Here is a 26,297-nt window from a genome sequence, read left to right as displayed (position 1 = left end):
CGCTTCCTCTTCCTTTTACACTCTTTTTCAAATCGCTCAATCTATTCTATGTTCAGAAGATATTATTATATTTTAATCGTTCTTAATTATTAGTTTTTCACACGACAAAAATGAGAGCTAAATCAAATACACCAACACACCTTTCAGTACAATTAGCTGAAAATTGTCATAGCTTTGGTTTGCTTTTTTCCAGCACCTATCCTTTAGGATATTACAATTTATATCGTTAGCCTAATAATATAATAATAATGAATCATTGGGGAGGGATGAAACCCACTTTAATGGTCACACATGCAGAGCACACAGCACACACAGTGAAATGTGTTCTCTGCTTTTAACCCATCCTAGTACCAGGAGTCTAGTACATTTAATATAATAATAATAATGTAATATATTTAATTTAGTATATTACAGTATAAATAAAAAGTTCTTACATGTTTGCTTAAAACCTTAAAATATGACTTAGGCAATTATGCTATGAGGCAAACGATATGTAGCACTAATTTGATTTCACTTGGTAATGTGTTCCAGAGTTGCAGCCTTTTTTGGAAATAGCAGATGTTCAAATCAGGATCAACGTTATGATATTTTACTTTCAGCATGAGCTCTTCTAATAAGTATGTGTAGCTACAGCCTGATATAACGTATTCCCACAGAACTTTGTTAACAAGAGCATGGCTTTATTTTTTTGTCATTTACACACAATATGTATTCATCCACATTTGAAAATACTTCTTATGAAATACACTGTTAACTCCTGTTTGAGAAAAAATAAAACGACAATTCCCCGCAGTTTTATGAGATTATTTAGTTTTTTTCATAATAAAGTATAGAGTTTAAGGATTTACATTAGGGACACGAGAGTCACAGACAGGATTGTTAAGTCTGATGATGACAATCTTTTCATGACATGTGCAAAATATAATATAATAATATTGAATAAAACAAGATTTTTTTATATACTGTATCTTGGACAAATGTATGCTTAATATTGCTCATATTGTTTACTTATTTCCCTACACTACAAACACTGATTAATACAAAGAAAAACATGACTCCATGACCCTCACCCAAAGTATACCTGCAGAGAACTAGAGAAATGTTCTGGTTGAAAAATAAGCCTCAAGGTTGCTTGCTTGTAAGATTAAGGGTTGCTTTAGACCTCGGGGACTTGGATCACATGACCTCAGCTGGCAGGTGGAGAGGGCTAAAGATCCTTTTAGATGCTGGAGCTGAAGTACAGAAGAAGCTTTTGGCTTGATTCCTTGTGTGTGTGTGAGGGAGTGAAGAAGATACATTTGGAGGCGAGCTGAATCAGATTAGGAGAAAGGGTTAGTGTGGCTGGTGTATACAGAAGAGGGATTGGAGGGGTCATAGCTTGTGGGAAAGAGGAAAAACAGCGAGGCTAAAGGTGATAAGATCAAAACAGTAAGGCTGCACAGAATGGATTGAAAAGGAAAGGTTAGGGGAAAGGAGCAAGATGAGGGAGTGCGGAGGGGAGTGCAACGGAAAGATATGCGGTGGTGCTGGAGTTTGGGGAGAGGGGGAATAGGAGTGGGAGGGTTGGGCCAAGATAAAACAGGAGGCAGTGGAGTACAAGGGAGGCAAGACTGGTGAGGAAGCAAAAAGGTAAGGTGTGTTGTTGGGGGCGAGAGAAGGGCAGAAGGTAATGGACTGCGGGGGGAGGAAGTGAGGGGAAGGTAGGGGGTATATTGGTGTGTGTGTGTGTGTGTAGGGGTGTATGCGGTATGGGGGTACGCTGGAGCAGGGCAGTGGGGCTAGGGGGGTGTGTCAGTACAGATGCTCTGTGACCGGGTGTCACAACTCGGGCCAGGAAGCTGAATCCAGCGATTAATCACCGGGCCCCTCCGCTTGTAATCAAACGGGCTCTGGCCATGATGTATGAGCCATGTCACAATTACTGACTCACACTCGCACGCTTGCACGCACACACACACTGCACTCAGAGTTGATCATGTGCACACATGTATGAGGATGAATACACACACACCCACACACTGCACGTTGAACAACCTCTGGCGGCTCACTGGGATTATGGCTGTCTTCCAAAAGGCCACTAGGGCAGACTTCAAAGACACAAACATAAACATCCTACAAAGCCAACACATTATAATCTTAGTCAGCAACACAGGGGGAGCAGAGGAGAGACTGTCAGCATGGAGAAAGAGAGGAAGAGGAAAAAATAGAGAAAGAAAGTGAAGAAGTGAGTCAGTGTGAGTTCAGGACTAATGAGGAAGACAGATATACTGAATAATGGGAGTAGAAGAAAGACGGATGAAAAGATAGGAGAAGTAAGGAAGACTGGAAGTGGGAGTGAGGGCGAGAGAGGTTGTAAATGAACGAATCAGGTGAGAGATAATGAGAGAGAGAGACGGGAGGATGTGAGGGCCGAGGAGGGGATGAAGAGGTGAATCCGTGGGGATGAGGGTAAAGCTCTTGGTCAGCGGTTTCCACGGCGATGGTGGACAGGCCAGCTGACAGGATGAATAATTTAGGACGAGGTGTGGACATCGATCCCACAATGCACTTCTGCCTGACCACATTGTCCCAAGCAGACACACTGGATGTACGCACGCATACACACAAATCATCCTCAGCAGATCCTCAGATCAGAGCTGACCTCTATCAGGCCGACATCCAGACAAATGATTGCTCTGTTGCACACCTTGCCTGAGACACCAACATTCTAAAAGGTTATTTGAGCAGAGATGGAAGAAGTACTCACATCTTGTACTGAAGTAAAAGTAGAACTACCAGAGAGTAGGTTCAAAATCTTACTCAAGTAAAAGTACTAGCATTAATATATACTTAAAGTACCAAAAGTAAAGTAGTCAATATGCAGATCGGCCCCTTTCAAAATGATTTATATCATATGTTTTGATTATTAATATGTTTGTCAGAGCTGGTAAAGGTGGAACTAATTTTTTGTATTTTATTTACTGCTGGGTAGTTTGTGAATTTAGTCCGGGGGATAAAGTATTATTTAAGTCTTGATTATGTTTTATATCATTAATCTATATGTGCAAAGTAACTAAAGATATTAAATACATGTAGTGGAGTAGAAATACAATATTTACCTCTGAACAGTAGTGGGATAAAAGTACAAAGTGACAGTAAATTGAGATACTAATGTAAAGTACAAGTACTTCAAAATTCTACTTAAGTACAGTACTTAAATTAACTTAGTTACTTTACACCCCTCGATTTGAATTGGCTTTTTTTTTGGTAAAGATTTGATAACACATTTTAATCATTTGAAATTAGACGAAATCCAGGTTTTAAGTATAGTTATAATGTTAAAACATACATCAATATGTAGATATAGATATAAGGTAAAACATAATCTACACACACACACACACACACACACACACACACACACACACACACACACACACACACACACACACACACACACACACACACACACACACACACATTCTATTTTCTGTCCCGTGCTGACAGACACTGATGGCTGTGAATGCTGCTGGCTTTCAGTAGCCTCCTCTGCGTAAAGTCCTTCCTGTTTGAGACACAGACTTCCTGTCTATTGCAACATGATACTTCCTGGTTGAGTCAAATGTCTTTGACCCCACCGGCCTGCCGTCCAAACCAAACAGAGCCACTTCCACCCTCACTTCTCCTGTAGGAAAAAAGATAATGGACATAGAGAGGGAGCACATTTTGGATTCTTCGTTTAATTGGAAAATCTCTCACTGAGCAAATCTGCACAATCGAATGGCTAATGTTAATATTTTATGAGTTTATTACTTTGCCGAGGTTGATTTTCAACACGGAATATGATGAACATCCGCTTGAGTTGCAGCCTTACATTATTTTGGTAACATTCCCTCAGCCTCTGGCACAACACAAGACCATTTTTAACCCTGTGGAACAATGTTTCTCCCAAATCTCTCCGGCTTTGCAGGCACCTCTCCTCTTCATTCATCACACAGCCTGAACGAGTGACCGGGGAATGACCTCGCCTGCGCGCAGATACACACACGTTAACACAAACACACACACACGAACGCACACAACCCTATACACACACAAATCCACAAACACGGTATCAGCTCACACAAAAGCATGATTCATTTATCACAAACGATGGATACCTTGGAACACATGCTCAAACACGCGTGTGCCTACACACACACACACACACACAAGCGTACACACACACACCTAAATGCACGCACACTCACACGCAGCGGTTTCTATCACATCCGTTACAGATGGGTTCTCCTCCTCCTCAGTCCTAAATGAATATAAATATGTCTGTTTGACATCATTCATCTGCCAGAGAGGAACACATTTACCACATCCAGCCAAGAGAGGCAGTGTTACTCTGCTTTGCTGGGGAGGGATGCATATGTAGAAGAGAAACTGAAGAGAAAAGGCAAATGGGAGCAAGGATGAAAAACACTTGCAGAGATAAGAATGATCTAATACAATTTAAAAAGGTAGTATATTTGGCTTATTAGACTCATTTAGTTTCCCTTTTTCTTTCTTTCACATGCATACATACATGCCGCGAGACAATATTCCCTCTCTTTTTAAATACACTTTATTCTGCCTCTGTCGTTCCCTAATCAAATCTGATCCTATCTCTCCTCTCTTGACAGGTTGCATTCACAATAAAGCATTTGAAAGCCCATTAGCTCCACTTTCCAGTGGCGTGAAGCCAACGGCAATCCGATATCATCAGTAACAGTCCACCAGAAGATGACGGCCAGACGACAAGTGAGATGTGGACGGACTAAAGGAGCTGAGAGAAGTAAGAGATATCGGTGATGGGAACAAATTGGAACAAAATGGCGGGTGATATGCCGCGGAGAGATGCTTAGGGAGATGTCATACAGGCCAGTGGCGAGAATTTACAAAAGAAAGTATATCATCCTGTGGTGTCTTAGAAAATGATCGCAGGGAATTTATGTTTTTGGAATTGAAAAAGAGAAGAAATACACCTGTTGAGAGCCGCTCATAATGAGATGTAGAGATGTTTAAGGTCATGTAAAGATCCTCTCAGTTATCTCCCTTAACCATTATAGTTCACCAGACTTGACCTGTGTCTTCAGTCACGAAGTCTTCCTAATGCAGTGTTCTCCGAGCCCTGAGGGAGGCGACAGTGGTTTCAAAGTGAGCCGGCTCCTGCTGCAATCTGTGCTCCATATGTCATTAAGCCCATTAGGGAAACACTAGGTTAACATTACAGCTAGAGCACCAGCCTTTGCTATGGAAGCAGCCGCGGGTCGACATAAAGACGGCGCCTCACTTTGTCTCTCTTTTTCGCCGACCGCTGTATTAACAAGCCATTGTCTTTTTCTCACCACTACGCTTTCTGAACTGCATCCTCCATTTCCTCGCCTTCAGTCATTTCTCTTTCACGCAGCCCTTTTTATGCTTTTTGTTTCACCTTCACTGGGCGTACAATGCGCCACTGGGGGCAGTAGAAGAAAAGATGTCGGCTTTTTTGAAAAGCATTAAAGCAGCACTGTCTGTCAGCGTGGAGTAATGACGTCCAATGTAAATGTCCTTCCTCATGCTGTCTTAGAACATCTGCTCGTTCTCTTTACTGTATACAAATGCATATGATCTTGTACGGAAACATTATAAGTGTGTTAAAAACTGCGAAATTGAATGTGGCAGGACTAGTTGGGACAAAAAATGACCAATCTCACACCAGGAAAGCAGGAACCCAATACTGCATGTTCACCTAGAGGTCAGGTGGAGGTCAGCCTGGAGTGTCATGCCTCCACTCGACTCCCCCTTCCTCCACTCCCTCCTCCGCCTCTTTCCCCATTCCTGTGACAAAGGGAGCCAGTTCGGTTGCCAGGGAAACAGGCTTTTTCCATGGCGATGTACGAACACGTGGGAAGGGCAGGGCGGCTTTGTTTCGCCAGCGTGATGAAGAATTCTCCCCATGCATGTTTAATCGGCAGACTTATGGTCCCTAACCCAATAGCCGAGCCCATCTACCACAGCCTGATTATGTTCAATGGAGCTTCTGACACCCTCATTTTGCCAGTTTTATCACGCTGTGCAGCTCCCTCCGCAGGCACCTTAGCTATTGTTGCACGGCGTTCCTGGCGAGTACAGCTGAGACCACAGATAGTCAGACCAAACAAGGAAGGTACGCATGGGTCTCTTTAGCATTAACCAAAATACGCCTGACCAAATAAACACACAATGCATACAAACACTCTGAAACATACATAAGACCAGGCACACAATCCTCATTGTTTTTACCCCAGTATCTCGGCACCCACCCACCACTGTTTGGCTTAGCAAAGTGGGGGGAAAAAAATGGCAGATCACCATAGCAACGGGTGTGTGCCGTTCTGCTACAGCTGTGATGTATGTGGTGACACTTTTGACCCGCTAGTGAACTCTATAATGCAAAGTGTGGAGAGCCCCTTGCTTTTTCTTGCATATCCCAAAACTATAGTGTACTGTTAGCTCCATATTAACTAATCAGACAAATTAAGGATGCATGCCTTTGTCCCCATAATAAAATACAATCTGTGACAAATACTTGTATAACAGGGAAGATTTGGTTTTGCGATAAGGGCAATTCTTAATAGACTTTGTAGATTACAATGTACCTGCATCACCTTTCTTATTGCTGTATGTTCCTATTCACCTTTACAAGTCACTGTATACATTTCAAAGTGTCTTCTTGTGTCAAATATTCAGAAAGGAGTCAAAGGTTGACATCAGATACAGATCTGCAACATTCACTGTCTTTACCTGAAAGGCAAAGGCAGTCTGTTTTGGAGGATTCAAGGTTTGTTTGGCCCTCGCGCTTTTGTTTCCGACTCGCATCACAGTTATGTATGTCCTTTATTTTCACACAACAAAACACTTCTTCAGAATCTTTTTGTGGCACGCCATTTCCACTGACATTTACAAATCGTGCACACTACATACATAGAAAAGCCCGGATGTGACAATGAACACTCAGTGCCAAATATAGTCTTCACATACACACATAAGGGATCACACACAGTATTGTTGTGTGATGAGACACAGAAAAGTCACGTATGCATGCCTCTTCAACCACCATCATCACACATACACGAGTCACTGCCACTGCTAAATCACAACACACAATAACAAGGCAATGCAATACAAAGCAATACTCCTGCACACAAGCTTTCTCAATCAGCACTTGTCTTCTCCTGTCTGGTTGGTTTTGCAATAATGTTGCACCTTTTCTGTGTTTCCACCACTAGGAGTGCTGCAGCTTTGCAAAAAAACAGTGCTGCCCAAATCTGCCACAGCTGCTGCTGCCTCACACTAAGCTGCTGTGGAGCAGAAGAAGGGGAGCTGACACCCAGTAAATGCAGACACGCAGACACCTTCTTAATCATTCACATTGGCTTTTTTATTAAGAAACAATTGGTTCCAGATGGTTACAGGCGCATGAAACATATATAATATGGGACATACTAAAAATACAGACAAGTGGCTGTGCTAACACCAAAAATGTGTTCACAAAGAAAAAGCGGCGTTCTTAAAATAAATCATTTTTTCAGTGGCTTAGAAAAGAAGAATAATGCATCCCCAGGTAAAACACAGAGCTGCCTGAGCTTTTATAATTTCTGTAAAAGCCACAATACAAATGTTACGTAAACTCTAACTCAGGTTGCCAAGAATTTTTTTTCTTTTGCTCCTGCAAGTGCAAAGGGAGGACATTTCCACCTTTTCAGCAAAAATTGTTAACCAAAACAAAAGGGACATTCCATGTCCTCTTGCTTCTCGGTCCTGTTTGTCCAGGTCACAGCCTGGGAGGGTCGTGACCCTGTAAGATACACTCAGACCTGTCATACCACTGAGAAGTCAACCTGCAGGTTGGTAGAGATTGAGAGAGAATGTCAATGTTAATGCCCTTATAGTGATTCATATTCAAATAGTTGCATGGTCTGATTATAAACGTACATACTTTACATGTAGATTCTGCACATGTTAAAGGACAATGCTGTTTTCTTTACAACTTGGATCTCCTTTTTCTTGGCTTGGCAATCGGTTACACAGGTTAAGACAACACTAAAGTTGTTAAGTTAATTGCTAGGTTATGGGAACATGCCAGCATTGCTTAAAGGAAGTCAGGCATTTGATTAAACCGTTCATTCTCAAAGTAGGAAGCCTTATTACTCCTAGTTTTTACTCATCCAAATTGCCTGTTGACTAAACTCTTGGTCTAACTTCAACAAACGTTACTTTCTGCAGTTCCTTTAGTTTCCTTTACAAAGTAGATGAATACTTAGATTGTAGATTTTTCCTCCAAATAAAGGTGTCTACACTGCGGGCTTGTTTGCAACCTGTCTGAACGATCAAGTTTCTTTCCCAGTCAGATTTCACCGTGTACCCAGTTCTTCTTATTACTTTTGTGAGTACAGTGATATCATAACCAGTAAAGAAATGAAGTAGGAAACTACAAAATAGGTCCAGTTGTTGTACAATTGAATTATCCTTTGTCAATTTCTGCATGTGCTCACATACATGACTTAGATGACCCTGCCAATCACGCCCTGTCACGTTTGGGGACAGTCCCCTCGTCACGTCCACCCGTCCCTGTCCCTGCTTGTGGTCCTGCCACTGATGTTGAGCGGGTGACCTTTTCTCTCAGCTAATCCACACCAAAAAGCCCTAATTACTGCTGCCGCTCCACCAACCTCCCCTGGCCCAATAATCAATACAGCCGATTGGCCGGCGGATCACCCGTCAGACACCAGCGCTTTACATGTTACTCGTGTGTGTGTGTGTTTGTCAGGATGCAGTGATGTGTTTTTATGGGCAAGAAACAAGCAAAAAGAAAAAAACAATAGAAAAATAAACATTGTTAGAGCCACAAAACATTTGAAAGAGGATTACTGCAAAGTAACCATCACACATGCACACAATTGTACACACATTCCTCCCTCCAACCTGAGTGTTGTGACACCAGTTGACCTTATTGAGCTGCTGCTCTGTAAAGAGTCCCTGATTAGAATATCTTCCCTTTAACCTTTAGCAGAGTGACGCGTCTCTCGAAAGCAAAGAAATAAGCCATCGGTTTATGCAGAGAGGGGAATGCATTCTGTCGTTCTTTCATTAAGCTTTGACATTTCACAAAACGTCCTGATCACATTGCAGGAAATGCTGCTTTTCAACAGTAATACTTTCCTTTGAATGTTTTCTTGGAACATGCAGGTGTGCGCTTCTGGAGATGATGAGCTGACACTGTAGAATGTGCGCTACCCAGAGAACTTGTGCTCCGATCACTACATTTTTCTCACCTGCACATGTGTGTATGTGATACATCGGTGTGTGGGAATATCGCCCGAGGACATTTCAGAAGGCCAGACACAATGTTATCAAGAGTAAAAGGAAGTTTCAGTTTAGATGCAGCTGCCTGCACAGAGTCATATCTGTGAAAAGAAGGAGACAATCTCTCTCTCCTTCTTGTCTTCTTTTTCTTTCTCCTTCTGTCACTCTTGCTGACAGTCTTTGATTGTATGAGACAAGTTAATGAAAAGCAACACAGAAGAAACGACTGGCAGCCCTTCGTGCAGCCTGCACCTGCCAAAGTGTATGTCTGTGTGCATACCTGCCAGTGCCTATGTCTGGCTGCCTCATGTCCTCAGGCGTGCCAGTCAACATGATGATGAGACAGTAAGAGAGTGATGAGAACCTCGTCCATAGCTGCGGGGTGAGGTCCGTTTGGCAGCTGTGAAATGGTTATGAAATATTTTTCCTACACAAAAAGTGAAGGGAAAAAATTAAAAGATTGTATTGCATTGAGAGACCCCATCATTACTACTATGTATTTTAAATGAGAATGGTATCACATGATTGAACATGCATTGTTGTAGTATAATAGTCCATCAAAAATGGTAAACTAATTGACGTTATTATAGAACTGCAGGTACATTGCATATCATTGGTTAATGGTCTTATGCAGCTAATTAAATCCACAAAGACCCCCTCAAATGGTCCTAGACACGTGCAGCCAAAACAATGCAAAGTAGATGTTGTCAGTGTGTTTGTTAGCAAGAGTAACCTTAAGAAAAAGGTCCTCAGAACTGTCAAGAGCTCAGTATTACTAGTACAATTAGTTAAATTGACCAAAATATCTATAGGGACATTTCTGATTTGGGTTCCAGGTTTGAACGCTGAACCGATCAGAGCTTGTGTCCGGAACACTTCAGTATTAAAGCAATATGTGATGGAGACAGCCGTCACAACTCTACTGCTGATTGCTACTGACAAACTTTTCCTCAGAAAGGTACTGTACATACAGTGGCTACTAGATTTATGATGGTTTTGTCGCATCAAATACTTTTTCTACAAGTAAATCATTTTTGTCAGTGGCATCATACTTTTTATATCAATAACTAAGCTACTTTTTGTCTTCCTATCACAAGTGGTTGGCGAGACCTGAGGTCGGCCGTGGTTAATCTATCGACTCCGGCTGGCGACCAGGTCAGGAGTCAATAACTTGTGAGTATCCACTGTTGTGAAAAGTCATATTCCTAAAGTATGTTGACATGTAAACATAGTTTCCCTGATATGTTGTTGTAACTCTTGGCAATATAGTGTGCTGTAATAGTCATTGATGATGAAATAGGGAGCTCAATCCCATCCAAGTTAATGGTAGGCATCAAGGCTACACCTCAGCACCTGCAACAATAGGTTAATTTAATGGGAGCTCCACAAGATGGAAATGACTATCCTATATGTGTTAAAGCTGCAATAAATAAAGCACAGCACACAATGACTAAGTATTTAGAAGTTAATGGACATAGCAGTGTCTCAACTCTGCATACTTCAAAACTAACATTACATGAAGTCTTAATCAGTTGATGTTGCAGGTCCTTTGTTGCTGATTGAGGTCAAGTTGAGCCACAAATTACTTATTGACCCTTTTAAGAAGAAAAACAGTGAGCCTGCACATTTAAACCAACCCCACAACTTCTTAAAGAAGGGAAACACTTAAATTACGCTCAGGATCATATTGTTTGCCTAGTGGTGTCCACATAAGCAGAATCTTACTTGCACATTAGTCTTGAAACATTCTCTTGCACTATTTTTATAGTTGTTTTCGTTTACTTTATTGTTGTGTCTTATATATATTATGTAACAATGTTGGAGGAGCTTTGGACTTAAGATTTTCATTGCCATAACTACACTGTAGCTATTGTGCATATTAAATTAGAGCGTTTGAATCTTGAATGTTCGCAATAAAATCGGTAAACAGTGGTAAACAGTGGTAAAAAGTGGTTTATAAAGGGCATCAACTCAAATATTTTTTAGTACCTAACATTTAAAAACTGGAATTTCCCCCTTCTAACTTAAAAATGATTCTGAAGGATTGGCAGTAGAGAGTAGGCTACATGTGCTCCTGCCAACTAGGGCATTTATAAGCATGTGAAAGTTTCTGTGTGATTGTAAGCCGTGTGAGCATATGATGGTGGACTGAAGACAAGCAGCCCCACAGAGAGCTGCCCTCGTCAGCCTGGCCTGCTGAGTGAAGCCCTATGGTAATGTTTAGCTTAAGGGGTGAAAAAGAAGGTGAGTGGGGGGAAAGGAAGGAGAGAAGGATGAGAGGATGACAGGGTTAGGGGGGGTCTGTGGGTAGACAGAAAGTGAAGAGAGCGGTAGCGGTAGAAGGAAAGGAGGGATGGGTCACGGAGGAGTGACAGCGAGAGGGAGGGAAGGAAGGATGAAAGGTCCAACCGGGACGGAGCGCAGGAGAGGTCTCGTCAGTCAGTCGTCTCTCTCTGACACCTGAACCTCCGCTGACCGGGTCGTGACTGCCTCTCTGGCACAGGAGATATCACTAGGGGGGCTGACCTTTGACCTTTCACCTCACCATCGCCACCACAGCCCTTGCCCCGCCTTCTCAACCACCCCTTTACTCGCTTCCCCGCCTCAATTTCTTTTCAGCACTCTCTCCTTTGCCCTTTCACCAGCAATTTGTTCAACCATAGCTTTAAAAACGTTACTCGGCTGAATCGTCATTGAAAAGTAACAGTCAGATCATTTTAAATATGTTTTTCTAGCGACACAGTGTGATTTTGATCTTAAAAATTATACAAAAACGAAATAACTGGCATAGCATAAAAACATATTCAGATATTTTATATTTAATGAAAGCCTTCCTTCCATTACACAATTTCATCTGAAGTATGCCTAAGGCCGTGTTGAGACACACATTAGCAACGCACATCAAAAGGCCGCGCCACATTCATGTCAATCATGCTGCTGTGTTGACATAGCTGGGATCCTGATTGCTAAACAGGTATTTATACTGTTTGCCTAGTGATGAGTAATGGAGAATAAAATTATTAACACTGTAATAACTTGTCAGAGTTGTAAAAGTAGTGCAATAAACTGTAGTGTTTTTATACGTTGAAAAGCCTTTTAACACTTAGATTCATTGTTTAACCGGCCTTCCTGGATAATGTTACAACATCTCCCCAGCAGGCCTATCTAAAACAACACAACCCACACAACACAGCCCCATATGTATTTTTAGCACAGTGGTGTTTTGGGTCTCAAAGCCCCTTTAAGACATCATGAGTTTTTGACTATTGTAGTGCTATGGTGCATTTTACAAGTCGGCCTCCTTATTACTGTATTATGCAAAGGGTTGAGCAATCTGGCAGGGCGATATGCAATCCTGTTGGATTACACTGATGGACATTTAGCACCAACATGCCGAGAAGAAAAGCACATGAACCTGCATAGGCAATTTAGAAGTTAGCTAGCTAGCTAACAATGATTACAAACAAGATTATAAACAATCTGCAATAGAGAACCGCAGTGTCCTAAAACCCGGAAGTAAACTTCTTCCGGTTCCTTCGACAAAAATGCAATGCAATTTCTCCATAGGATTTTGGAAAATAGCTTGAAATAAGGTCTGTGGTTGACACACATTTAAGAGACAGATCACGTTTTCTTCAGCCGGGTAATCTCCACATGTCTACCCATCTTTTATAATTTTCTAATCATAAATCTAATCGATAGATTTATGATCGATAGATTTATGATTCCAAATCCTATGGAGAAATTGCATTGCATTTTTGGCGAAGGAACCGGAAGAAGTTTACTTCCGGGTTTTAGGACGCGTCACTGCGGTTCTCTATTGGCTTTGTTTAGTGAGGATGAAAAGGTACACAACCTATTTGCTAGACCTCAAGGATAATCCATAATACATTTTGTTGAGGAACACCACCTCCTGTTTATTGTCCACAAAAAACATTATATTAAGTAAAAAAATATATATATAATGTAGAGATGCACATTTTACACATAATCTGTGCAGCAAGCTACTGAGACCTGACATGCTTTAAAAGGCAGCCTTTTCAGAAAAGAGGACATAACACACACACACACACACATCCCTAGAGAGTTAGGCTTAATCCCAGGTTTACATTGTTAGGACAACAGGGATAATCCTGCTAACAGGGTGTTTATCTAGAAACGGCAACCACTGAATCCCAAACACACACAGTATTGACCCAGAGAAAAATTGCAAGGGAGTGAGAAAGCAAGACCCGAGAGACAAAGACATCGTAAGACAGGACAACGCAAAAAAGGTGAATAATGAAAGAGAAAGGGCATTACGAAGAAATTATAACAAGAGGTTGCACTGGATGAAGCCCACAGACAGCAAGATTGAGGAAAGGGGGTTGGAAGAAGGAAGAAGAAGGTCTGTGCTGTCAGGTATGCAGATGAGATTGTGATGGCATCAATGCAGGAGTGGACACAGCCAGTCCCTCAGGACCAACACTAGAGCCAGAACACACACACCAAATGGCACACTAAAGAGCATATAAGCCTGCATTAGAGATCGAAAACACGGACGCATAAACAGAAGAGAAGTGTCAATGCAATAAGCTAATATAGGTTGAGATAGAGACTTTCTATGGCCAAACACATAGGAACTTAAAGGAAACTCATTTAAACCTCATTGGCTGTAGGGCTGTCTGCGTGTTTAGCCTTAGCCTTGTGACAGGATGGTGGTCCCTTTAGTCACAACAAGTAGAAGATATAGAAGAAAATGAAAGTACAGACGGTTGAACCTTCCTGGGGTTTCCCAGTATGCCCAGTCATGACTTATTTTGCTTGGATTTATCCATGAAGTTTGACTTTGTATTGATGACGCTTTTCTTTATTGTTTGGCTGAGGTTCCTATGAATGGTTATGCTAACAACTGAATTTGTCTTTCCACACAAACTGTTGAGTCAAATGCAAAACACATTGTTTCCTGGGTAGAGGATATTTCTTGAAGATGTTATGAACAAAAGTTACAAAATGTCATTTATTTTGGTATACCGTATCTTTCAGGTAGCTGCCTCCTCTGCTTTCTGACTGCATGGGATGATCCAGTATGTGAGTACTATCTATTGTGGAAAGATTTGAAAAAAGTTTGACTTTTTCGCACAGAAAATGTTATTTAAACGGAGAAGGCTACTTATAATGTTTTCTTTAACAAAACTAACATAAATAATGTTCCACAAATGAATTATTGACATCCGATTGCTGCTGCACTGAAATAATAGTTGCACCACATATTCATGCACACACACAAACCATCTATACTTTTCCCTACAGGGGCTCGAACTTCAGTGGCTAACTGCCATTCCGGTATCTGCTGTCTGAATATTGCGCTGGCTGGCGTTAACGTCCTTTTGGGGGAGGTAAGGCGAGCAGTGGGGTTTATCGGCAGAACAACGGCAAGCTTTAGCATGCATGTCAGGGCCGGGGGACGCTCGCTGAGCCAAATGCCAGTCTATAGATCGCAGAGGGGACTAAAGATCACATCATCGTCCACCCGGACACGGGTGACACCGGACAGCGGACGTGGGAGCGAGGGAGGACCAAATGATCCCTGCCAGGACGAGCCGTTATAGACAGCCGCTGTCATTACAGGGCAAACATGCACCCGTACAAGCGCACACACACACACACGGAGTAACACACACACGCACACGAGCTGTGACGACGCCATTATAGACAAGCGCTGTCATTAGAAGAGTCTCTGTGGAGCTCAAATGATAACGAGCGAGGGGGAGTGAGAGGAGGGGGGTGAAGACGAGGGTGACTGTCCAGCTGTCTGCAGGTGAGCATGTGGTGTTGGAGAGGTCAGCTCCCTTTAACACACATACACACACACACAAATATCTACTTTCAACAATATACTCTGAGCACATTTCTTATCTTTGCTGTTTTTGTACTCCTTTATCAACTGATGCTTAAAATAACATTTGGTTTCTTGGGGAGTTTCAAAATGTTTTACTAACTTATGCTGAATGCTACTTTACAGAAATGTTAACCTTAGGGACTAAATAACCCTCAGATCCAATGGTGAAGGTGTTTATACACGTCCAACAGAAGTGAGCAGGCAGCATAACTGGTTGTGCTACATAACAGGGTTTCTGTGATAGTCAACCAAGCATCTGGTGGGGTAAAAGGAGGAGGGGGTGCTAGGAGGTTTGTAGTAAGTAAGCCAGCGGGTGCAAAATACTTGGTGGTTAGTTTAAAAGTTATAATACACAAATATTTGAATCCCTTTGTACTGCGAATGTTTACACAGATTGTAATGTGATTTTAAAATTGAGACCTTCCATGTCTTTCTCAGTTAACTAAAACAGCCTTTGGATAGATCTCTAGAAGCTTCAAAACTGACACAAGACAGGGTCGGCCAACTAGATAACTGTAAACTAAGCTATCCACAGGTTAGCCAGCTAGCTGTACTTTAGCTTTGTGGCATGGTTGTTGCAATGGTTTCTTTGAAACATTAGCTGATAAAGGTCCAACTAAGATAAAGGGACATTACAGATAGGGACGTTACTCTAAATGAAATTCCAATGTAATGACATGTTAATGTTTTAGCTGATGATCATAGCTCTAACTTGCTTTTGGGAAATCCGGCCGTGGTTCCCGCTAAGGAGAAAACTGCAGACTTAATTACAAAAGAAGAAAAGAAAGAAATCAGGAAGACTGCTTTCCCAATATCATGGTTTACGTAAGATGAGGTTTTCTGATGGCCATTGCTGCTCTGTCAGCAGCTCAACTGCAACAGCGTGATTAAAAGCTTTTATCTGGTGTGTTTACACAACCATAAACATACAGTATCTCACAGATTTTGAGTGAGAATCAATTTGTCTTGCTAAGCTCACTGTTACGAGTGTTGTGAGATTCAAATCTGGACTGCTCTTTGCCTGAAGGGGACAGGCACCCTATCAGTGCATAGTTTCACTCCGCCTCTCAGACTCCCACAGTGTGATGTGCTTCAGGGCGTGTACAAACGAGAGGCTTAGAGTTACACCGAGTTACACATCTGTCACTGAAACATCTCCGTCATTCTTTACAATAACAAGCTGCTGTATTAACTCTGCCTGCTTTAACACCCATTGTGGTTTTACAGCTTGTGTGTGTGTAATTTTTCTGGCATCAAATCACTAATGCGTTAAAGCAGATCAGTGTTTAAGATCTGAAAACTTGAATGTGTTGTTTGTTTGTTTGTTTGTTTCTGAAAGAGGCCATTACCGCTATTGGCATCAGAAATGCTTTAACATGTCAATCAAACAGCTACAAGACTGAACAATCTTGACAAACGCAACTGTGTGAAATGTTGCTGAAAATAGATGACATTTCTTAATGTGACCTAGTATGCTAACTCTTGTCAGCAACCATCAAAGAGGTCGCGCGCTGCATTTTGTGTCAGTTATCGCACAAATTGCTCACTAATCCCCGCAGATTGTATTTTCAGTGGTTTTCTGTCACAACACACGTGAGCACCATTGCTCTTCCTATGGGGCGGACTGACAGGTGGTTCACAGGTAAAACAGTGTCAGGTGAGCTCAAAACGTCCTGACAATCGCTGCATGTCACCCCGAGCAGATTCTAACGCTCACACGCTCTCCAAATTCTCCCTGACATGGAGACGTTTAATCTGAGGTGCTGAAACCGCTCTTCTGCCCCGCAGCTGTGTGTGACAGTAGTGGCGGTTGTTCTGTGTTTCTTTCTGTGATGTGCTAACTATGGCTATCTGCTTGAGGCCATTTTAACACAAGCTTCTTCACCTGTCTAGTTATTCATGAGACCAAAGGCTCAGGTCCTTAATATCAAAGGCTTGGCTCAGGCTGTACTCGCTTATTGACAAGCACTCAGGAAATGCTGTCGGGTGTGTTTGCTGGCTTTGCCGTTTAGGGTTTGGGATTATGTTTTAGCTTTGTTTGTCTTTCTTACATCTCAGGCTCAATAAGAACATGACAACAAGCATAACAAAAGGAACAACAGTGTATAAAAGCCCACAGTATTCTCTCCGAAGTGACTGGTGAAAGATTGATTTTAAGAAGGTGTGTTTTGATACTTATGATTATTTAAGGCACACTGAGGTACTGAAGTGTCATGACTAAGCATTTCAAGCTTTTCAGGTGTCATTTATGGCTTCCTTCTCCACTTCACAACTTGTCAAATAGGGACGCACAGCTGCAGTTTAAACATGTGGCAAATGTTGTGGATAAAAAAAAAAACGAATTTCTTATATTAAGGCAACAAAAAGATGTGGTTAGTTTTAAGAAAATAATTATGTTTCTTATATGAAAAGAGTTATGTACTTCAATAGCAGTCAACATAAAAAGGTCAACAGCTGACTTTTGGTTTTACACAGGACAAGAACAGCGGTCTAGTTGCATGGTAAAGTGTCATGTGTTTTTTGACCTATCCATCCAACCCTTCCTCTTCCCTACACTCTGTATGCAACTCTGTTGAAATAGCATTCCCATATGACTAAACTGCATCTCCCCATATTATGGAGGAAGCTCTAAACACCCGGTTACCATTGTTATTTGAAGCTAAATTAAACAATAGCATTTGGTTGACATTTGGTTTCAAACCAGACACGGATAGTGGCCTCATGGTTGAAAGTCCTATATAATGTTTTAGGTTTTAATACACAATTGTTGATATCCGGTGGATAAATCATCTTAGCCTACATTCAGTTGGTTAGCTATGAATTGAGGACAAGACTTGATTGCAGTCAGTCACCGAGCCTAAGCTAACATGAGCTGTAACGGGATCTGTTAATGTCTCCTAACATCAACCTGCCTGTTTGCTAATATACAGTGTCTTTGCTTTTATGTATACACTTACAGAAAATATGGAGTGTAGTTTTCGAGGACTTTGGATGAGGAAAGACATTTGAGAAAAATGTAACTGTTGAGTATTTTAGTATTTAGTAAATCAATGTTACTTATTGTTCAAAACATATACGTACGACGTACCAGATTGTGTGTGTGTGTGTGTGTGTGTGTGTGTGTGTGTGTGTGTGTGTGTGTGTGTGTGTGTGTGTGTGTGTGTGTGTGTGTGTGTGTGTGTGTGTGTGTGTGTGTGTGTGTGTGTGTGTGTGTGTGTGTGTGTGTGTGTGTGTGTGTGTGTGTGTGTGTGTGTGTTTCAGAGAAAGACTGAGACACGGGATGAACAGCCTGTCTGTCAGGTGTTACTCACATTAGTCACGTAAAAAACAAAGGATTCTGGGAAGCGATGATCGCCAACACAAAGAGCATCCAGACTCCACTCAGCGTCACCCGATCTTTTCTGTGTGTGGGTGTGTGTGTGAGTAGGTAAGTGTGTGTGTGTGTCTGTGTGGTGGGGGGCTTTCTTTAGGGGGTGCGGGCGCCTCATTGGCTGCCCTGCTGGGGTCAAGCCGAGGTCAGGACATGTGTGATGGATGGACCTCTGTCTCGAGACCACGGCCCTTCTCCCCATTCCTTCTCTGGGCCTCAGACCTGCTAAAGCGTCCCGGCTGAGCTCTCTGTTCACTGAGAGTCTCCCCACAATGCAGGACTGCTTCTCCATACAAAAGGAGCCTAAAGAAAACTGCAGACAAGTCTTTGAGGTGAGTTCTGCTGTGGACGTACAGCGCTACAGTCGGCCTCTAACCTCATCTCATCTCCACTTTTCCTCACTCTAAACACCACAACACTGTTTCATCAAACACATACAACTGACCACATGATGTCATCTCTCCTCTCCTTCCCTGTCTTCTCTTCCTCCATCATACTGTCAATCCCTCTATCGGCTCTGTCCCTATATCGGCACTTGGAGACGCACATCTGTCGATGGAGGAATTCATTTTGGCTGCCAATCACAGCAGGGGAGTGGTCAATGAGCTTGGATGTGCCAATACCTCGACTAACCTGATGAGTGACTTCTGTCTGTCTGCCTCTCTGTCTCTATGGGCTGCCTGCACTGTTGTGTGAACAAATGGACAAAGAAACTGTGCCTTGTTTTTGGTTTTAACCATGCCCATTATCTGTGTTAGAGGCATAGTACCGCAGCTGACCATAAACAAACTACAAATAAGATCTACGTAGGCACAGACTGATCACAGCCACTATATTTTTGTCCATATCACTGCACTTTCCATTATGACCTAGGACACATAGGATGTCTGCATTACCACACAGAAATTAGCCTGAACCTAAAAAGCCTTCATCAGTTAGGTGTGATGACAAAGCCTTTTGAATTTCCTTTTTCTTGTTCTCAGTGGCTTTTCCTCCTCCATGGGGATTTCTTCCATCGTATTCCCAGGTACAAACACACACACACAAATCCTATACAATTATTAAAATGACATCAACAAAAAAATAATTTAGAGGCAGAGGTGGTTTGACACTCCAACCCTAACACTATTTCTCCCTCTCTCCAAGTGTCTGCACCTGTGTGTGTGTGTGTGTGTGTGTGTGTTTTTGTTGTCTCTAACCTTAATATCGTTAAGCACCTATATTTTTGTATATTTGTTTCTGATAAGCCTCACAGTATCACAGGTGATTTCATTTGTGTGTGAAAGTGTGTTACTGAGATGAATACCTTCACACTCTCAGGTGGCGGCGTTTGAGTCTCGTGGTCAACTCGCATGCTTCCCCTTTGGGTCTCACAAATCTTCTTTATGTCCACCGATAATGCTGGAAAAAACAATCAAATTATCATAAGCTTCTTGTTCTGTCACTGCTTCAATTCAGTTTTAGTTTACTGATACGTTGTTCTGTGATGCCACAGGAAGGACACTTTAGTTTTGCTAACTGAAGCTCCCTTCTTCACAGCCTTCAGATTTTGAGCAAAATGACTTAACATTATAGGAACAAGATATAAATCCACAAACAATGCTTGTTTGTTTGTTATAGTTGCAATTATGTAAGTAAAACAAATAAATAAAATAATATAAATAGATATTCTATTTCTGCTTTTATTTCTATTGGACAATTTTTTTGTTGAATGTTATTTTTGCTGTTTGTTGCATTGGAGTGCGAGAGCCTTTGATGCTTTTGAAAGGCTTCTGACATCCTACAAAAAAAGTGACTATTCACAATTTAGATTATATTATTATAATGTTACTATATGTTATTAGTTAGTAATATAATAAATGCACATTACGTTTTTAATGATATGGATAAGATAAAGGAGAATATAAGGAAATCAATCCAGATATTTTTTAATTTGAAATATTAAAAGACTACATTTCCCTGTGATGATTGCAAAATTAACAACATCTTCCAAATATCTAATTCAGGTCCCATTTGCACAAAAAATGTAAGAATGTTAAAATAATTCATATAAAAAACATAGTTTTAAAAAGACAATTTTCCTAAGTTTCTAAATTAGGGTTTTGTGGCTTTTATTTATTTGTATGCAATCGGAAATGATATTTGATTTAAAAAACAAATATATATTAAAGTTTCAATTCAAATATCTTTCAACACCTCATTTTTTTTAAAGTATCCTAAACACGTCACTGGTAGTTTTTCTTCTAAAGCTTCAGAATATGTATTATGTTTTTCCCGAGCTCTCTCACTAAAATTCAGATGAATGTATTTTAAACAGGGATTTACTTATTTCCTTCAGGTCAAATCAGCAGCCTAAACTTTCTTTCCGTTTGCATAGTTATTATGACGGCAGACTTGTTCGACCAGTCGTTTTTTTCAAATGTTGTAAACAAATCATTTCCATGGCACACATTTTAGTTGGCTCAAGGCGCATATCTATTTCAGGCCCATCAAGGACGCGCAAATGAATCCTCCATCTAATTTCTGCGTCACCCCCTTAAGTCAAAAAGCTTTAAACATATATTCCTCCTTCACAAAGCCTTAATGGTTTTCGTCAAACATCTGTCATCGTCCGTGTGTTTATCCGAGGGCCCTAATGGGAACCATCAGCCGCGCGGGGGCATATTCTGGCGGTCGGACCAGTACAGACGTCCTGATAGACTTTCTTTGAAACGCTGAGGTCATTTTTAGCATTTAGCAGCGAGTGTGAGGGTGTTTCGGTCAAATAGGCCGTCGGAGCTGGACTGTGACTGCGTTGTTGAGGTGCTTGTTTGCCCAGTGTGGTCTGTAAACTGTTGTTTAGGTGTGGGTGGTGCTATGACAACAAACTCAAACTGTGACCGAGGGTTGACCCCAGGCTTTCTTTTGAGGATCAGCTGCGTTTTCTAATCCACTCTGCTCCTGCATAGCGCACAGGGGCCTGAGGGAGAACAGTGGAGCTTAAACTTCCCAAAAACGGGGTCCGGGGACACCCAAGGGTCCTTTAAGAGGTCTGTGGAAGTCTCGAACACAGGCTTTCATTTTTACTAGGGGTTATAGTAGAATACAATAGAAAATACAATAATACATATCAATGATATGTCTTAAATGTGTTATGAGAAAATGACCCATTTCATTCTCGGTTACAACTTCTAATTTGTATACATTTAGCGTCTTAAATCAGTTTTGGACTCACGAAAAAAAAAAATTATTTACAAGATGCAGGAAAATTAGTAACTACGCAATGTTGTCCCTATCGCATTTGAGATTGCAAGCAAAATAAAAATACACCAGATGTTTAGACTCAAAGGAAATACGAAGAAAATATGTTGCATGTTGGGTTTATGATTAAAATAGAATTAGATATATGAAAAATACAATTTGTGTTGGTCTTAAACGGAAATAAAATGACTTGATAATACTAGTTGCCGTGACAAAATATTCAGATGAGGCGGAAATAAATTGTGCAGAAGCTTTTAGTTGAACATTTGTTGTTTGTGTGAAATAATATGATGCATTTTGATAAGAATGAATTGTTCGAGATTGAGCGTTGAAATAATACGCTATTAAAACAACAACCAACGATACCCTTTGTTTAAAAAAATAACATTGTATTTGAGTAACATTATTTTAATGAAACCGTGTCAATCTAATTCAGGTCGTTTCCTCGACACTTTTTGTATAACCCTATAATATAACACTTTTCAAATGTGCTAAATAATTTAACAAAAAATCAGAAATGTTTAAAGGATATTAAAATAGGGAAGAGCAAATTAATACTTTTCATTTGCCTTAACATATTTACAATCTCCTAAAAAATATATACATAACGCATTACATTTTGTTTAAAATAAACGAAAATCTTAATTTATTTGCTGTAAAGAAAGAGCATGGATTGTATTCTATCCTTTTCAAATATATGACAATGTTTCACCTGATTATCCAAATTGGCCTAACAAACACAAAAAGGGAGGTCTGTGTGCTAACTTCACTATTTATACTGAAACAACTCCTCCAACAAAATGAGGGTGTCTGAAGTTACCAAACAAACCTTGTCACAGGAGCAACAACTGAAAAAACACCTTATAAAATGCATAACCAATATCAACAAAGAGTTCGATTAGATTAATACAACAGAGGTTGGCTAAATAACTTACTCTCTTTGCTGAATTAGACTGAGCAGCCTCACGATAAAGCAGCTCCGATAAAGCAGCTCCTGCAGGTGCATCGCAGGTAAAGGTGCCGTCGCTCATTAATCATGGCTCTTTCGGCGTTTTTTGCCCTTTTATGGTGTGATGGCCTCGCAGCTTGCACACCAGGAATTAAATCAGCTAGAGAATCAGGAAAACCCCCTTTTTTTGTTTGGATATTGTCACACGATATAGGCAACTTTGAAAAGGGCAGGTAAAATAAAACTGTTGAGAGTCCATTAAGAAATAGTTTGTTTGTTTTTAAATAAATGCTATTAATAATGTAAGCTGATTTTAAAGATAATAATATTCACTCTCAAACCATTATTATTAAAAGAGCAGATTATCAAATCCGGTTTAATTGGAACAAAGCCTCAAATAATAACTTTTGTTAAAGCACAATTGTGGAACTGACTGTGTGACATGCAGTGCTATAAGTTTTCACTGTTCTTCTTGTCATCAGGTGGGGATGATGACACCTTGTGACTTGGGGAGCTGAGGGGTTAACGCTGACAGGGCCAGAGGGGCACAATCCTTGTCAATAGCCTAACCTCGATGTTTTTAATCGATGAAGTTTCTTTTTTGTCCCCTCAATAAGCCGAGGGCTCAATAAGGTTGTCATCACAAATGACGCTGATGTCCGCGCTCTCATCTCCTCCGTGGATAAACATGCCTTTATTATGCCAATAACTCTTTACCCCAGGGATGAGTGCGCGCACGGCCGCATACATTGAGGGACTCTGCGGTGCGTAAAACAGACACGTGCAGCTTCTCGGGCGATAGTAAAAATTGACACAGAATTCATTTCCTATCAGCAGAGCTTAAGATAAAGGTCTGATAGTCGGATTTAGATGGAAGCTTGGCTTTGAAATCCTCAGAAATCTCTCTAATGCTGTCTCTCTTAAGATTTCCCCTAAGCAATGACACATGAATAGTGTTTTTAGAGGTAAACGCACTTTAATACACATGATTGACCCGTAAACGTCTCTCTGGACAAACACTTTGTATGTGCTCCACTGGATTAAATAGATAACAGATAAAAGCCTGGAACAAACATGGCCTTGAACAGTTCCCCAACTGATAAAACTCAGCTAATACATGAAAGCAATAGGCATCATGCAAATCTCACACAAAAGACATTCAGACAGTCGTGACACACAAACACGCAGGCCTTAAACACAGAGGGGACAGTGATTAAGGAGGTACTATAACAATGCACTCTATAACGATTAATAAACGAGGTCATCTCGCTGATTGTGATGGCTAATTGGCGACATTCAGTGCAATCACCCAGGCCGTGGCCATTACGCACAACTTTGGCACATTTGAGGTATTTGTTTGTGGGTGCAGCTGTGTAACTTTACATTGTCACACTGCAGCACTGCTCGGGAACAGGTGTATGTACTGGTTCTTGCACCGTCACATTCGTGGCACAACGCGTATGTTACGTCAAATGTTAAAGAAAGTGGTCTATGGTTGATTGAACAGCAATGTAATCGTTCTTCCGAACACAATATAAAACAAATATTTAACTCAGACACAGTCCATATTATTGTCCAAAGTCCTAAATAGTGCATTAATTCAGTCTAGATGTCCACACATCCATTAACCAGGACTTTGGCTTTGATACACTGGTTATGAGTTTTGATATACAGGCCGGCTGTGGCTTGAAGAGTTAAAGAGGCAGTTAGTTCTTAGTTGGACGAGTAAGGATCAGACACAGTGGAGGGTGTGGGAGACGGAGTAGATGGAGCTGAAATAGATTTATCTGATGCTGCATCGTCCATTTTCTCTTGTATGCTCTGTCCCGGGTCTGAGGATGAAGCTTTGGCCGGAAGCAGCCCTTCTTTCTCCCTCTTCTTCTGCTTCATCCTCCGGTTCTGGAACCAGATCTTCACCTGAGTCTCATTCAGCTGCAGAGCTGCTGCGATTTCAACGCGGCGCGCACGTGTCAGGTACTTGTTGAAGTGAAACTCCTTTTCCAGCTCCGTCAGCTGCTTGGTGGTGAAGTTGGTCCGGACCGTGTTCGGCTGACCCCCGTAACCGTACTCCCCAGACCGGCCTGCAGACAGAGAATCAAATCACTGTGAATGTATTGTATAAGGTTCCCTTACATGTTCACTGCTCACAACACGCATGGGGTATTAGACAACAGGGTTTGGATTAGGTTAAACTTTTACGCAGCAAAAAGCAGCTTTTACGCAGCAGATAATTAATGTCAGCTGCTTTGAAACATGCTGTATTACACATACATTGTCTAATATAACACTGAAAGATAACATCTGCTACGTTATTTAATATATTACAAAAACATGACTATTCCCAGCCTTCTGTCGTTCAATTAACAACAATATAACAAACGTGGCCCATTCAAACACGAGTTGTTGAATATAAAGCCTACATTTGAACTCAGAACGCTCATTAGACATATTTGTTAACACTTTGTACCATTGGCACTTTGCACCCACCTGTTTTTGGTGGGTTCCTCTTGACTTTCATCCAGTCGAAGGTCTGAGCAGAAGATGCACCCTCAGACAGAGGCGAACAGCAAGCCTCCAGGTGGGCTGCATGCAGTGGTGACAGTGGATTTGAGCACCCAGGAAACGGGGCAGCTTGCTCGTGCCCGCTGCCATAGGCAGCGTGGGCATACTGCAGCTGACCCAGGGGGGCGGCACTGTAACCTTGGCGATGCTGAGAGACCATTGAGGAGGAAATGTTACCCGAGTACATTAGTGGACTGCACTGGGGGAATCCCGCTGTGGAATCTACTTCCTGATTGAGCGCGTAATGGTTATACGTAGCACAGAAACCTTGGGGTCCATAGCTGGAGCTGCAGGCCGGATGTGCTCCATAGGCGAGACCCAGAGAGCTCGCAGTAGACTGGTATGACCCCGGCTGGTGAGGAATGCCGTCAGGGGAAGCCCTGCTCCCCATGAAGCGGTCATCAGTCCCGCAGTTGTTGACAGTTACCGCGCAAGACTGAAAAGTTGTAATCCCGTGATCTGAGTGGAAAGCCCTGACAGAGCACGAGCCACCTTCACCGTTCATCACCGAGTAGTCTAAGAAGCTGCTCATTGTAGCATTGTTCTACCGGGGGGCGAGGGACAGTCCGCTCTACAGACACCCTCTGATCCTCTCTCCCCACTTACCCTGAGTGACCGTGCCAACCTTTACCTATACTCTGTCCCTATCAGGGGAAGGAGGGGGCGCGAGGGCCGATATCAGTGAACGGGTGCTGTCACGTGGACCCAGGTCAGCCAGTGAGGTAGGCCTACTTGTCCTTATCCCCTTAGCCGGTGACAGATTGGTGTTTGAGTGGCTATTTAAATTCCAGGCGCTCGTCGATCAAGGTGACGCGCGTCGCCACTAATGTATTGGCCGAGCAAACAATGAGCTGGGAGGCAGACGGCGGCGGACAGCACCGGGGTCGCATGAAGAGTGGGGAACGGCAAACACGGCGTCTTCTACCCCCTGCTGTGTGCCCTCCTGCCCGGGGAAAGAT

General features: G+C 41.8%; 1 protein-coding gene and 1 long non-coding RNA gene across 2 annotated transcripts; both read right to left on the bottom strand.

The window, feature by feature from the left end:
- Positions 1 to 7,414: 7,414 nt before the first annotated feature.
- On the bottom strand, positions 7,415 to 22,850 carry LOC117478269. The gene is made up of 3 exons (XR_004555404.1): positions 22,763 to 22,850; positions 19,894 to 19,988; positions 7,415 to 7,871 (listed from the first exon to the last, which is right to left on the bottom strand). It is a non-coding gene; the product is annotated as an uncharacterized LOC117478269 (long non-coding RNA).
- Positions 22,851 to 24,489: 1,639 nt separating this feature from the next.
- On the bottom strand, positions 24,490 to 25,876 carry hoxa1a (homeobox A1a). Its single transcript, XM_034125095.1, has 2 exons — positions 25,264 to 25,876; positions 24,490 to 24,857 (listed from the first exon to the last, which is right to left on the bottom strand). The coding sequence occupies exons 1-2, from the start codon at positions 25,868 to 25,870 to the stop codon at positions 24,490 to 24,492; spliced, it is 975 nt and encodes a 324-aa protein (XP_033980986.1). The 5' UTR covers positions 25,871 to 25,876.
- Between the last annotated feature and the right edge of the window lie 421 nt (positions 25,877 to 26,297).

This window comes from Trematomus bernacchii, unplaced genomic scaffold, assembly GCF_902827165.1.
Source record: "Trematomus bernacchii unplaced genomic scaffold, fTreBer1.1, whole genome shotgun sequence".
In the NCBI taxonomy this organism is placed as follows: Eukaryota; Metazoa; Chordata; class Actinopteri; order Perciformes; family Nototheniidae; genus Trematomus; species Trematomus bernacchii.
Note: the sequence above shows the minus strand (reverse complement) of the source record. Positions and strands in the feature narration are given on the sequence as shown.

Excerpts from the sequence above, each read along its gene's own strand:
- hoxa1a (XM_034125095.1), bottom strand. The coding sequence starts at position 25,870 with ATGAGCAGCTTCTTAGACTACTCGGTGATGAACGGTGAAGGTGGCTCG. Across the intron at positions 24,858-25,263 it reads GAGGAACCCACCAAAAACAG|GCCGGTCTGGGGAGTACGGT; the intron begins GTGGGTGCAAAG and ends CTCTGTCTGCAG.